The sequence below is a fragment of the Rhipicephalus sanguineus genome, chromosome 1 (genome assembly GCF_013339695.2).
Source record: "Rhipicephalus sanguineus isolate Rsan-2018 chromosome 1, BIME_Rsan_1.4, whole genome shotgun sequence".
Lineage (NCBI taxonomy): Eukaryota > Metazoa > Arthropoda > Arachnida > Ixodida > Ixodidae > Rhipicephalus > Rhipicephalus sanguineus.
Genome location: NC_051176.1, coordinates 248599850 through 248615303, shown reverse-complemented (window position 1 = coordinate 248615303; position 15454 = coordinate 248599850). Strand labels below are relative to the sequence as shown.

Here is a 15454-nt window from a genome sequence, read left to right as displayed (position 1 = left end):
CCCTGTAAAGGTGGTTTCACTGCAGCGCTTGGTTGCTGCGCCGTGAAACAACCCATCCAAGGAAAATCTGCACTGCCGCGAAGCCACACTTTAAGGTTAAATGTACATTTTTTTTTTTTTTAGTTTAAAAGCGTGAAATATGGGCTTATATGCGCTAAGTATAGTGATTTTTAACTTGTAACGTATTGCACCACTTATAACTTGCACCATACTGCTATTGAAATCTTGATACTATTCAAGGCTGCTTCCACTTCATTTCAAACCAAGAAAGTGACATTCACTCATACTTAGTTCGAATTCTTAAAAATATTGTGCAAGGGTCATGACGAAAATGCTCATTTTTTTAATAATATGCGGTAAACGCTATTCGAACTATTCGATTCGAAATTATTCGACCAAACCACTATTCGCCCATCCCTAATATATATATATATATATATATATATATATATATGTTGTGTCCAGATAAGATCGAACACGAGGTCCCGGTCACCATTCCCGATTGTGATGAAATTTACTGTAGGCCTAGGCATTACACCCAGAACAATGGTTTCGCAGTCAGTTTTGCGAAAAAAAAAATTTGTTTGCCTGAAAAAAATATACAACTTTTGGCCGCAAAAAAACGCTTTTCCGCCAAATTCGCGATTTCTGAATTTTGAGCGCACCTAGGGAAAAAACGGTGCACTTCTTCGTCACAATATTTATTCCTCTTAAAGAACAAGTGAAATACAATCTTATGAGTCTATTAATTTCCTTGCTTGTCGAAGCACATTTGAAGAAAAAAAATCACAAACTTGGCAAATCGCACAAAATACCTCTATTTCAGGAATTTATTGCTGCAAGCAAGTTAAAGTGAGGGTAATAAAAATCGGTACATATTAACTTTGATACTTTCACTCTCTTTTTAAATAATTTGCGTGGTTTTATCGCGCTCCATTTCACTCGATAATTGAGCTGAAACGTAAGTGATTCACCAAAAACGCCGAATTTTGAAAATGATTTTCACAAAAAGGCCATTTTTTATTTTTTTTAAAATCCCTCTGATTGAAGTCAAGGACGTCATCTACCATTGTGCACAAAAACCTTGCATTATTTTGGTTGCTAACAGGTTATAGTGCGTTAAATGTGACCATGCCAGCCTAGCGGCCGCGTCGTTCGTTATGGGCTGAAACTCGGATATAAGATGCTAAAAATACTTGTACGTGACATAATCACAAATCAGCAGCTCCACACCAACAAATGCACAGCCCGGTGTCATGGTTCAGCAAGCTTTGTCTCGCGATCAGCCGCTTGACAAACCCGCAGCAGCGGCCGCTCGATGCTGCGGGCGCTGAGATTACATGGGTGCCGCTTCGACTGCGGATGAGCTCCTCTTGAGCGCCAAACTACGCTCAGAGGACAAACGAGAGAAGGAATGCACCACTGTGAAAGTTAAATGCCGTTAAGTGCCAACAAATGTCATAGTATACAACGAAAACTCTGCCGCCGATTTCCCAGTGAGCGCCTTGTTGCGACCGGGTTTTTGGATCAACCTCACCGCTGACTCCAGTTGTCGTGACGGTGTATTTTGATCCGTCCCTTCTCGACAACCATGCTGTTGCTACGAGAGGGCAGCGTCGTACCCGGACTCCGTTTGGTAGCGTAGTCGAGTCTCCGGGTTGAGGAACTGATGCTAGCAAGATGGGAAAACAATAACAAGTTTACTGGCACTTTTTGAACACTCAATTTACATCGTGACAAGGTCAGAGTTCAGCGACGAGCGAATTGGATGAGCCTGTTACCGAGGGCTCAGAGCCCCATTTCTCACTCAGCACCGTCGTTTTAACCCCTCAGTTTGGCTCCTCCCTCTTGATGACCACCAATCACACACATGACACCTCCCACCATGGCACAGTCCATTTCACTGTCGCGGAGGGGTCATGGCACACTTGAAGCGGCAAGAGTCCTGCGGTTGTCGACACGCAGGTGGGGGAGAAGCAGAACAGGTTCCTCGTGCTTGCCCATGCAGATCTTTTCCCGACGCAGCGAAAGGGTTGCGGAGACTCCCGTCCAAACAGACCCGTCAGGTGGCTTCGGCAGCGTACCAAGCCAAGCCCAGGTGGTCCATTGTCTCCGGCATCGCCGTCCCAGACTTTGAGGCCGAGATTCTGCCCATTGTTGGTCACTCGCCGTCCCAGGAATTTCGTTTCCAGGAAGGATACAGGTGTTCTAGCAGCGGGAGAACGCCTCGTCCGCCGATTCTCTTGGTCAGTGCTTCGCCACCGACAGCCGGTCATAACAGCCTCCAGTAGTGCGCGCATGTGTTGCTTTCTCTCTTCGGGTGGCCTAAAGATAATTAGGTTCATTCTATGAGCAACAATGACACAAAAACAAGCCATTGACATCTAAAGAAAGCTGTCATACTTGCTTCCGATGGTCGAGCAACTCAAACTGCAGTTGTTCATCTCGTGCCAGAACACTTGTGTCAGCCGGCTGTGAAAAGAAGTGTGTCCAAGTCCTTTACTTCATTAAAGAACCGCTTTTACAATACTGTATTGTTGTGCGTCCGCAGATAGAATATTCAACGCAAGTCGAGCGTTTATCACGATATTATGCGGCTTCGGGCATAACAGCAGGGAAAAAAAATACATCCGTGCGGTATTGAAGGCGCTCACTGGGAAATCACCGGCAGAGTTTTCGTTGCATACTATGACATTTGTTGGCACTTAACAGCCTTTAACTTTCACAGAGATGCATTCCTTCTCTCGTTTGTCCTCTGAGCGTAGTTTGGCGCTCAAGAGGAGCTCATCCGCAGTCGAAGCGGCACTCATGTAATGTCAGCGCCCGAAGCATTGAGCGGCCGCTGCTGCGGGTTTGTCAAGCGGCTGATCGCAAGACAAAGCTTGCTGAACCATGACACCGGGCTGTGCATTTGTTGGTGTGGAGCTACTGATTTGTGATTATGTCACGTAAAAGTATTTTTAGCATCTTATATCAGAGTTTCAGCCCATAACGAACGACGCGGCCGCTAGGCTGTCATGGTCACATTTGACGCACTATAACTTGTTAGCAACCAAAATAATGCAACGTTTTTTTTTTCTGCACAGTGGTAGATGACGTCCTTGACTTCAATCAGAGGTATTTTAAAAAAAATTAAGAATGGCCTTTTTGAGAAAATCATTTTCAAAGTTCGGCGTTTTTGGTGAATCACTTACGTTTCAGCCCAATTATCGAGTGATACGGAGCGCGATAAAACCACGCAAATTATTTTAAAAGAGAGTGAAAGTATCAAAGTTAATATGTACCGATTTTTACTATCCTCACTTTAACTCGCTTGCAGCAATAAATTCCTGAAATAGAGGTATTTTGTTCGATTTGCTAAGTTTGTGATTTCTTTCTTCAGATGTGCTTCGACAAGCAAGGAAAATAATGGACTCATAAGATTTTATTTCACTTGTTCTTTAAGAGGAATAAATATTGTGAAAAAGAAGTGCACCGTTTTTTCCCTAGGTGCGCTCAAAATTCAGAAATCGCGAAATTGACGGAAACGTGTTTTTTGCGGCCAAAAGTTGTATATTTTTTTTTTCAGGCGAACAAAATTTTTTTCGCAATACTAACTGCGAAAACATTGTTCTGGGTGTAATGCCTAGACCTACAGTAAATTTCATCACAATCGGGAATGGTGACCGGGACCTCGTGTTCGATCTTATCTGGACACACCCTATATACGTATATATGTACACGAAATTTATTACAAACGTATTGCCGCTATAGTGATTCAAGTTGCTTTGTTAATCACCCCACCAAAAAGTTTAGAGATGTCAGGAGTATATTTTCAACATCGAATCCGTTGTATATATGTCAAAGAAAAGATCGTTATCTAGTAGAATAGCTGCGTCTCACAAGGAGTTATGTTGAAGAATTGTATTCTACAGATGTAATGAGACGAACGTGCATAACGTCTTCTAAACGCTAACTTACACGGTGTGCTGATGAACGATATGGATCAGTAAAATAATCTGGAAAATATGGAGCTGCCTGGTTTATGAACGGGAAACATTTAAACTAAGGCTCAATTATATTGTATCCGTGGGGAGCAGGTTGCGATCTTGCATAAAGAAATAAAAAAAAGTAAACGCGGCATTCAACATTGGATATGGGGACAAGGGTGTTATCGTCACATATGTTAAATGAATGATAAATGGCTGATTAAGCGCATTTGACGTCTATTTAGTGGTCGATAATCCAATGAATCGTAACACAGTGTTATCTTAACGTTTGCAACAGTGAATCCGTAAGGCGGCCTAAAGCTGCACATGAGTAAAACTTAACAGTCACGTTAATTAGCGCTGCGTGCGCGCGTATACGCACGCATATCTGGTTTTGCGCACTCTTTCGGTGCGCTCTCGCGAAATATCGTTGCTGACGAGGACGAGCTTTACCGCTGGGTGAGCGATGCGGCTGTGGTGTCCTGTTAGCCACCACAGCCACAGCCACCACAACCTGCACTGAGAACCCTGAAAGATGAATCGCGTCTCCATTCCACGTTGTTCTATGGCTGCAAACACGTTCCAACGTTCCTCGCAATAACAGAACATTCCTCGCAGTGCTGCTTACCTCGATCACTATAGCGGCGACCGAGGTAAGAGGGTAGCAGGCAAGTCAAGAAAGTAAATTTCATTTATCAGCCGCTTTTGCACCAAAATAAACCATGGTGACCGAGCATTAGTAATTGTACTTTACTGTATTGAGTTTGTCTTAATAGATATCGGTTCTCAACCGTACGCTCTGTGCGACTGTCGTGAGGTCCTGCAGAACCCTTCGCCTATAAAGATATACACCGGAAGTCTATAATATTAATAGTGAGGAGTTTTTTCAAAATGATCCAGGTCCAGAAACCGAAACCTGTTTGAATCGAAATGATCCAGATAAACTTTTAACCGATGGCCGTGATGAGTGAACGCGCTTTCAAAGTTGCGTACAATGCACGTGTGTTTTCGTAAGTGCGTGTGTGAGGTGTCAACAGAAATCCGCTGGGACTCAGTGGCTCACATCTGCAAACCGTCTTTCTATTAAGATTCGGTCATGTTTCGCACATACTCCAAAAAAATATAAATTTGAGTTCCCCTCTACCGAAATTTCGTAGCGGTTGCTTCATGCGACAGTGTGTGCACTGTGGCTAAAACAAAAACTGTATACCGGCAGCGACTCGGAGTCAGAGTAATTTATTGCTTGATTTTCAAAATATTGCGTTGATCTGTTTGTGTGCAATTAGCCCTGAGCCGCCTTTGATTGCCAAACCAAGCCAAGATAAGCATAGTCTTTCACCGCTTCGAGAGGATGACTACAAGTTGGGAACTCTGTTGGCTGTATAATAGAGCAGGTATACTCCAAAATGCGATACTTGGAATGATCTCCCTGTGTCTGCGCTTTCTTCGCAAGTTGCAACGCCAACGCAGGAAAAAGAAGAAGAAGAAGAGGAGGAATAGAGAGAGAGGGAGGTGCCTATCTGGGGCGTCCTTCAGTCGGACAATAATAATCATTTGGCTCGCTTGCGATTGCTCCCTCGAAAGCGGTGCGCTGGTTACTTTCTCATCAAGAATGCGAGCACACCGTTGGTGATCTGGAAGTACCGCACGGCGATAACGCAAGGAAAGGCAGGCGAGATATGCAGATGACGATTATCGTTGTGTGACAAAGAGACAGCCCTATATACTTTTTTTTAGAGTGTATACAGCGTAAGGCTTACGCTGCTGAACTCGCCAGGAGCGGCTTCTTTTTCTCCCCATCGTTCGAAAACATTGACTTCACGCACGAGAGCTCAAGGCTCGCCAGGCTCGCTCTGCCGAAAGCGGCTACAGCAGGGGACGGCGTCCTGGCTCGCTGGCGCCGCACGTGGATGCGTGGAGCATTGCCAGCTCGGCGGCTCGGCTCCGCCCAACAGGCCTGCCCTTTTTTGCGCTCTCAAGGTCTTTGCTTCACTCATCGAACTTCTCCGTCTGTCGGTGTATCCCTCAAAAGCGTGCGCCGTGCTTGTCCCCTTGGGATCGTGTCGATGTACTCGATGTGTCACGTGGTTGGTCTAGGCCACACACACTAAAACCTCCGGTGTCATGGTGTACAGTGAAGGCTCGGGAGCGTGCCGACCACTTCCACAAGAGGTGCGTGTCGCTTTGATAAATTCGGCCCGCATTTATCGCTTGCCGTGTGCATTCATCGCTTCAAGGCTGTACCGTACTATATACGCGTTTTGATGATCACGCAAGTTCAATAACATCGCTGAGCTCTAAAGAAGAAAGGGCGTATTAGGGGCGTTTTTCTATCCAACAACGATAACTGGCATCTATAGTCTCGCGTGCCAGGGGCGTAGCCAGGGGGGGTGGGGGTGGGGGGGTTCAAAACCCCCCGACATTTTTCAGTTTTGCTTGCGTATATACACACGCGCACATACAAACGCACGCACGAACATACACAAAGTTTGGTTGAACCCCCCCCCCCCCCCCCCGAAAAAAATTTCTGGCTACGCCCCTGTCGCGTGCCTTTCCTTGCGCTATCGCAGCGCACCGGGTACTTCAGATCACAAACGGTGTGAGTGCTATCAGCTTGACATAATATTAATTCTTGATGTCTTATCACAGGAAGTTCATATTGTCGCCCCAACGTCGAAAGCGCCACCGCGGGATTCGATCCCGCGACCTGCTGGTCAGCATTCGAGCACCGTACCATCGTGGTGGGTCAAACATTTCCAGAATGTGCACGGTGATTGTATTTATAAAAAACACGCAGGCAGTTCAATTCGCTGCCCTCCAAGTTACGATATGCCAGCTCTTACGATGTTCAGCGAAGTAGGATCCAACTTGTGCGAATAGTCAACCAGCCGCCTGCTCGTTGTTGTCGTGTAGTCCACATATATGACTATTATAGTCTCAATTATATTGTTGGCAGCGACTACGTTGAGTAGCTGGCGAGACTTCGAGTCATGCCAGGCTCCCAAATTTTCAACCATGACAAACGTCTTGGTAACAAACGCCTTCATATAGTGATGACTATAATGACGACTTCAAGTTCACACCTACCTGCCACGGAGTGGTTGTGGTGCTCGATTGCTGTGCCGCAGGTCGCGGGATCGAATCCCAGCCGCGGCGGCCGCATTTAGATGGAGACGAATTGCTAGAGCCCCGTGTACTTACATTTAGGTATTATCAAGTTCGATCGCACCAATGCACATTTCGCCCCAAAGTATATTTCCTAATGATTTTGCTTAGTGTACATTAAATCAGACGATGTGCACGGGCTAGAGAATGAGATATTAATTACGGAAATGCAGAGCGGTCGCACGGGTATCGGACATGTTAAACCTTTAGATATAACGTATGCGCTTTTGGTAAAAGTAAGTTATTCGTGCCCGAAGAGCGTAAGTTACGCTCTTCGGGCACGAATAACTTACTATTCATTTGCGCATAACTTTCTTGACAACGTCGGGCTACCCATGACAATCTGGCGTTGTCAAGAACGTCGTGTTGATAATTTTACTAATAAGCTTTTTTCTTCCTGAGCAAAATATGCCTTCTTTTAAGGGTTTAAGTTTAACCGTTGCTTTATTGCTGCCTCTAACGCATCGTTTTATAATTACTTTAATGAGTATTTCAAGTTGTCAGGAGTATAATATGTTTTTTGATGTGTTACACAAAAAAGCTATCTCCGTTTGTAAGCAAGGCGACCAGACGCAAGTGAGAAAGTTGCCTCATATATATATATATAGCTGGAAACCACACACCGAACAGTACTGTAGAGAAAACCGGATTGTCGATGAAATGTTTACTCCTCGTGCATCCTTCATATTATTTATTTATTTAAACATACTGCGGACCAACATTCTGGTCCAAGCAGGAGTGGAAAAAGAAAACATCAAGTGAATTGTTACAGCAAAAACAAGACTACATGACTTTGTTGCAAACAAAAGAACACTATCATTCTGCCAAATGACGGAAATGTGGGAAAATATGTTGTCCTGGATGTAGCTACTGTTGATAGTTCCCGATAGGTTCAGTCGCTTATGTTGTTGCGTATTATGTCAGAAATCAAGTAAAAACAAAACACTAAAATAACTCGAGTGGTTTTGTCTGTGCTAACCGCGAAGGCAGCGCCGTCTGACATGTCTGATCAGAGACTGTTTGGTGTCGCAGAAGTCTGTTGCCAGACTTGGGGGTCACTGTTACCAGACTGCCGCTAGATTTGGCGGGTAAATTTGCCCCTACAGTTTCAGCTTTCCCGTAAAGTTCCTGTGTAAAGCTCCTGGGTTACGTGCGCCCCAGTGACACAGGCACACCACGGACTCTGGCACGGACGCACGCCTGCCCCTTCGGGGCAGGCGCGCGGGCTAAACAGCGCGTGGCCGCGATAGCGGCCAGTAGCGCGTGACCGAGACCCTGCCAACCGGCCATTGACCGTTAGCGAAATGGCCGCACTCGCAAACGAGGGCGAAGCCACGATTAGTTTTCGCGCCCGAAGGGCGCAGAGGGCCTTCACTGAGCAACAGGAAAATAATGTACTCCCGTTTGTAGGAAACCATCGATGTCTATACGTCTCTCGAAGCCAGGCAAAGCGCCTGCCAGCGGATTACACAGCAACCTTACGGGAAAGCTGGAACTGCAGGGGCAAATACCCCCAAGTCTGGCCTTCTGCGACACCAAACAGAACCCTGCCCAATGTCGTATTAGGTCTTGCAAGTAGTGATGCAGAACTATCGATGGTACTATCGATACTATCGATAGCTGACTCACTATCGAACTATCGATGGTGAAAAATACTATCGATAGCGCTATCGATAGTAAAAAATTCGATGGTACTATCGATCAACACTGCAGAATAAACTTGGTTCCCCGCGCGCGTGGTACATAGTGGAGCCGGAGGAGCAGGCTGAAGGGTAAGAAAGTTGACATGCTTGTGTTCTTAACCAGAGTGCTTTGCGGAGACATGACCATAAAGTCAAACTGTTCAGCTTTAGCGGATAGGAAGACGTTACATTTGGTGGGACTGCGCGGCTTCAAATTGATATTGCATTTTAGGATTTCAAAATAAGAAAAATATGAAGAAGTTAATTGTAAGGTGTAACTGGTTGCTTTGGATACAAATTTATTGATGGATATTTTCCGCCATTTTCACTGCGGAAATAATTAATTTCTCTGCCAAAAAATGCTCATAAATTAAGCGAAGCTGGTAGTAGGCTATCGCAACTATTTTGGCAATATAGCCGGCCAGCAACCGCGTCATTATTCACACCACTATCGATAGTATTGTCACGTGGTTGTGACGGTGAAAAATGCTGCAGCCAGACTGGGAAATAAGGAAATCTTTATTTGGGCGAACTTGTGCCCAGAAAATCAAAACTCAAAATACAAGCAATACATGCTGCTCACTGATAGCGGCGGGAGCAGTCGTCAGCCGTTGAGTAATCTGATCATCGATGGAACGCGTTGTCCTTTATACATCAGTCATCAAACCTTCCAGCGTTATCGCTGGTGCTCGCGTAAGCTCTCGCATAAACTTGACTATTCGCGTCCGGCGCGTAATCTTAACAGAATGATCTCAAGCAATTGTGAAGCTTCTCAAAGATTACGGCGCGGTCTGCGTCAAACGTTGCTAACAGTCTTTGTAGGTGAAACCCGAATACGTCAAAACAAAGCAATGAACACGCGTGGCAGTAATATTGCTATAGTAATATTAACGATGGTACTACCGATTGCACTATCGATAGTTTGTCGATAGTAGCACTATCGATAGTTTGTTTACACTATCGATAGTTTCAAAGAAACTATCGATACTATCGATAGTCAATTTACCGATAGTTCTGCATCACTACTTGCAAGACCAAACACGGTGTCCCCCCCCCCTTTTTTTTTTCACATGCAGATACTATGCCGAATCTTCTCTTACCTCGGAGTTGCTGACAGGTTGGCAGCAGGACTGACCTGTAAAACGTGGCACAAGTCAGCCGCTGACAGCCGTATCTACGGAGACGTGGTTGTCACCTTGGAAAAGAATGTAAAAGAGCGAATGGTAGCGCTCTCACGTTCACATTCGGTGGTAACCTGCTTGACGTTTAAGAACTCCGCGCTGGACGCGGATGTCGAGTTCTGGGAACACGTAGGGCCGACACTCAAGAGGCTGGACTTGAAGAACTGTTCTTTTTATTGGGAGGACTTGCTATCGGTGCTCCTCAAATGTCCGAAGCTGGAACATTTGGCGATTGCCCACTGCGACAAATTCGTTTCTTCAAGTGGCGAGTCCGGAATTCCTGACAATGCACCGCCACATTTTTCCCCTAAGGCATCCGGGATCACTTCAGTCGACCTTTCGAACTATGGCGACCTCACAGATTCCGCGTTTCACCAAGTTATGACCGTGGTAGGAAAAGTGCACGTGCTCTCCTTGGCAGGCTGCGCGCTAAGCGTGCACAAGGCCATACATCGCCGCTTCTACCCGCCTGGGCAAGTGCATAGCCCACTTGTGTTCACGTTTCAGGACGTGCTTAGCATCCTAGAAGGGGCGCCGATTACAGTACTTAACCTCAGTCGCACAATGATCGACAACAGATGTCTCGCTCAGCTGTCTGCAGCCTTCTCGAAGACTCTGCGGGAGTTTCACGCGGCTTCGTGCGCAATGTTAGGAGTGCAGGGCGTTCGAGCTTTGTGTGAAAACGTGCCCAAGCTTACGTGCTTAAACCTCGGATCTAACCCGCTACTTAGTGACAACTGTCTGGAAATCGTATGCGAAAGTCTTGAGCACCTCGAAAAGCTGGATATGTCTAATTGCACTTACAGTTCCATGGGGTTCGCTAAATTAGGGCACCTGCGGAAGCTTCAGGACGCCAGTTTCTCCGACGGTTTTCTCAACGACCAAGATACGATGGTGCAGCTCTTTTCCTCCAGGCCATGGCCAGCAATACGAGCGCTCAACATCAGCTCTTGCGGGGTTAATGCAACCGTGGCAAAATGTCTGAGTGAACAGATGCTGACGCTCGTATCCCTCGACGTGTCACACGCGATTCTACTTACCGATGATGCGGTGCGCGCTATCTGGACCCACCTGCGTCTTCTCAGAGTTCTCCGTATGGAACGTTGCTCGAATCTCACCGACGCAGCCTTGCACCATCCAGACAACTTGACGAAGTGCCAGCCCACCTCCATGGCTTGTCTCGGTGGTCTGAAAGAGCTAAGCCTCAGAGGCTGCAACCTCGTGTCCGATGCAGGCGTGTTGGCTGCAATGTTCTTTCGGGAAGTGGCGTCTCTGGACCTTGGGCACTGCACCCTGCTCACGTCAGCGTCTCTGAAGCACATTGCTTTGCACTGTCCCAGTTTGTCGAAGTTAGTGCTACGCTTCTGTGAACAGGTAGGTAGACCAATACACTGCAGAAGCTTTGATACACGCGCTAATTGGTTACGTTCAGAATGACTCCGCAAAAGCAGGCGGGGCAGAGGAAAAGAAGCTTACAGGACGAGCGCTGTCCTGCATCAGAACGGTTAACTCGACAAGTTGGTGTGCTTCCATCTTGAACGAATAAACAGCGCGAAAAAACGAGGACAAGCAACCAGGGGCGCAGGCAGAAATTTTTTTCGGGGGGGGGGGTGCACCTCCATGATCTGAAGTGGGGGCAGGGCAGGGAGATATGGTCGAGTGCAATTTTGTGCTGTGTATGCAATGGCAAAAGAAATTTCGGGGGGGGGAGGGCACAGGCCCGGTGCGCCCCCCTCCCCAACCTGGCTACGCCGCTGCAAGCAACGGCAGACAACGGCGGTGTCTCGCAACTCTGAGTTGCAAGACAGCGTCCTTTGCTTGTCCTGGTTTTTTCGCGCTGTTTATTCGTTCAAGACGTTGTTCTGCGCTGTCCTTGAGGTACACGTGTCAGTGCAGCGCTCGTCCTGTAAGCATCTCTTCCTCTGTACCGTCTGTTTTCGCGTTGTTATTATAAACCGATACACATTGACTACTATTAATTTAGTATGATGCTTAAGGATGCATAACCTTACGGCTACACCGTTACAATTCAGCTGATATATAACAGCTTTGCATGAGCTTGCTGTACGGCAGTGCTCACGCACAGATTGCAGTCTGCATGGTGTGGAAACAAGTAAAGCATACTAGAATGCTCTAACACACATGGTCATCGACTAAACGAACTATATACAACGAAATTTTGGGCTGCACAAAAAGCCTGCTTTTGGACAGTGTAGATACCTCCGTGCAAATTTTTATAGCTATAATATCAATGCATGCATCAGGAAAAGGCTCGCAAATGTTTTACTCGCTCTTTTTTAGGAGTATATGAAACTGGCTGGGCACTCAGAGGATGACACCACGCCATGATGTTGTTCTTTAGAAGGTCGATCCTTCGGCCGTAGCAGCAAGCCGGCGAGAGTCGGCACACGTTTGCGAGTCACCGTGACGTTCGCTTTTCCGGAACTGGAGCACACGGGGTGACTGTATTCGTTGTGGAAGCGACGCCACTTCCACAACCAATACAGTCACCACCTAAGGAAGGGACCGAACGGGTCCCGAAAACGTTGGGTCCATTTCAAAAACTGACTTAAACCATTTCCGCTTCTTGAATTAGCTGGCTGGGTTAACTAACCCAGCCAGACAGATCACCGTCAAAGAGTTTACGTTTAAACACAAAACGGTGCAAAGTAAATTTGGGAGCTCATGTCAATGCCGACAGAAGCTGGCAGCACCTAAAGATTACAATGACAGGCGAGTGCTAATGTGTGCCCCGTGACACTTGATTTAGATAACAGCGCTACGATTTTCTTAGCGAGAAAAGGCTGCGGGACGGGCTCCCGTCGCCCACGTATGTGTAAGCTTCATTTGATGGCATTCTTTTCTTTTCCTCTTATAGTTGGACGATGAAGCACTGACACCGGTCCTCAGATCATCGTCGAGACTAAGACATCTCGACATAGAAGGATGCAGAAACGTGACTGATGCAACTCTCCTCCATGTAACTCAGTGCCCGTCGGTGAAATATGTGAACGTTGAATCGTGCATGGTGACGCTAAATACGGTGCAACAGTTACAGCTGGAGCGGCCAGACCTTGAAGTGAAGCATAGTGCATGCTCTGTGGAATGAGCTAAGAAGAAGGCTGCATAATTTTAGCTCCACTCATTTTGTCTTTCCTTTTTGTGTGTGTGTGTGGGGCGGAAGTTGTACACATTATCCCGACACGACGCTACGGTTCCCGGCGAGTGCTTGCACTGCTGGTGCATTGAGAATCAGTTCTCTTGGCGATTCTTCTATCATGCTAAGTAAGGACGTGATTAGATTAGTTTGCACCCCTCGTCGTATGCACGCACATAAAAAAGGATCGTGTTCAAATGGAAATAAAACGGCACACCCAGTTGCCCTTTGTGAAGTCACTGGTGACGTTGAACACGGCTAGAAACAGTACAACAAGGGAGGTAATTTCGGGACGATGTGTTCAACCTTGATAAATAAACGTCGTTATGGCTGCACGAGTTCAAGAGAAAAGGGACTATATATATGAAGGTGACGTTCCTGCCGAAACATCTGCGCTATGGAGCAAATAAGGTGAGCGCTGTAAGTAATGCCAGATAGAAGCAGGATTTCCAAAGCCCTTCCTTCGCGACCTGGTGGAAGTGCCTTTGAGACCCCGGGCAACACGCGTCCATCTTAAAAGGCATCTTTTTCCTAGCTTGCTTATTAAGTAAGTAAGACATCTATAGCAAGTCAACGAGCCGTGCGCGCGGACTGTGGCGAAATGAGCCACCGCGGATTTAGGCATCGGCTTCACAGCGCGTCAGCATTTTTTACGGCGGCACACGGCAAGGAAGCGCCGACGTCCCTACCCAGGCAGCACGCCGGCGTTGGTCCAATCTCGGTCCAACGTTGTCAAACATCGGCACCGACATTGGGCTGACGTCGGCATTTCGGTCAAGTGCAACTTCTTCCGACGTCGGGCCGGTGTTCATGCCGGCGTTGGGCCGACGTCCTGCCGTTGCTTTTGCCGATATGCAGCCAACACCGGGCCGCTGTCGATATGCCGGCAATGGGCCATCGTATCGCCAACGTAGTTGCCGATGTGTGTCCAGCATCAGGCCGTTCAAGGGCCATGTTACAGCCAATAAAATGCCAGCATTAAGCCGATGTTCGCAGCACGACGAATATTGGCTACCAGTGGCTTGCCGATATGAAACCATTATTAATATGGACCTTTTGCTACTGGCATTCTTTTGCTAGTAGGCTACAATAGAGAACTTGGCCTGGTAGCTCAGCAGCCCCGTACAAGCTCTGCGGTGCAATTTCCTTGAAGGCGACAGACTATTGCATGCCCCAGTGTCTAAACGCACTGCACCATGCTTCTAAATTGTCTACTCATGCCTTTTTTGCTTGCATTACCCTTCCCCTCCCCACACGTAGGGCATCAAACTGCACGAAGTCCAGTTCACCTGCCAGCTTTCCTCCACGTATTCCTTCTCTGTCTTGCTGGCAAGTGCCCCCTATGTTGTTCCATCAAATAGCTAAAAAAGCATTGACTAAAATAACTGCTGGATGCAGATATCCTGCACACAAGCAATTTATAAATGAGAATGCTAGAAGACATTTTAGAAAACTTTATTTATAAAAGTACAAGCCAGACCATTTATTTTCCAGTGCAGTTTTTCAAGTTACTGTAGTTAATTAAGCAACACAGCCAAAAGTAGGGGAGCCCAGCAAGGCTCCATGGGCATAGGGCTGGCCAGGGCTGCAGGGACAGGGTGCTGATGACTACTGGCTGGCCGGAACCTCACAGGCAGCAGCAGGGGATGAGGTAATGATGGTGGGCTGGCCAGGGTCCTGAAATCAGTGATTGGGCTGCTACACTATGAATGCGTCTGTGAAGTGCCTCTCCATGCCTCCATTCAGGTCAACAGACTTTGGCAGCCACTTTTTGATGGAGTGCGGTGCTTCTGGCAGATTTTTTTCCTTTTTCACAGACACCTGCATACAAGAATAGAAATAAAGACCATAAAATAAGTATTAAGCACTGCTGTAGAACACACATGCAAGATAAGACAACGAAAAACGACGACTGCAGAAGTTGTATTGCACTATCAAGAACAAATGCCACATGTCCATTTAAAAAGAAATGAACAGCTACTTCAACAGTCCTTGTTAAAATAAAATCTGCCACAGCACAAAATAATTGGCAGTAGGTTTCAATTAAAGTTCGTTGAAACAAGCTTGCGTGATTAATTTACAAGTGGACACAAGGGCTTCATGATTTGGAAACGTGCCTTACGGTGTTGCAAGCCTGATGAACAACCCTGTAGCTATTGCTCATGGCTCTATACATTTACACAAAGGACAACAGAATGCACACAAGTGCACGAACTTTCAACTCTGCGTTATTCACTGGCACACATCAATACACAACAGGATGACTGATCAGCAAATACAAGAACACGAGATGAAAGAATC

The 15454-nt window shown here is 46.7% G+C and overlaps 1 protein-coding gene across 1 annotated transcript; it reads left to right on the top strand.

The window, feature by feature from the left end:
- The first annotated feature begins 5843 nt into the window (after positions 1-5843).
- Positions 5844-13428, top strand: LOC119376868 (F-box/LRR-repeat protein 2). The gene is made up of 3 exons (XM_037646554.1): positions 5844-6140; positions 9892-11370; positions 12875-13428. The coding sequence occupies exons 1-3, from the start codon at positions 6093-6095 to the stop codon at positions 13103-13105; spliced, it is 1758 nt and encodes a 585-aa protein (XP_037502482.1). The 5' UTR covers positions 5844-6092; the 3' UTR covers positions 13106-13428.
- Positions 13429-15454: the final 2026 nt, after the last annotated feature.

Excerpts from the sequence above, each read along its gene's own strand:
- LOC119376868 (XM_037646554.1), top strand. The coding sequence starts at position 6,093 with ATGGTGTACAGTGAAGGCTCGGGAGCGTGCCGACCACTTCCACAAGAG. Across the intron at positions 6,141-9,891 it reads GCCGACCACTTCCACAAGAG|ATACTATGCCGAATCTTCTC; the intron begins GTGCGTGTCGCT and ends TTTCACATGCAG. Across the intron at positions 11,371-12,874 it reads TGCTACGCTTCTGTGAACAG|TTGGACGATGAAGCACTGAC; the intron begins GTAGGTAGACCA and ends TTCCTCTTATAG.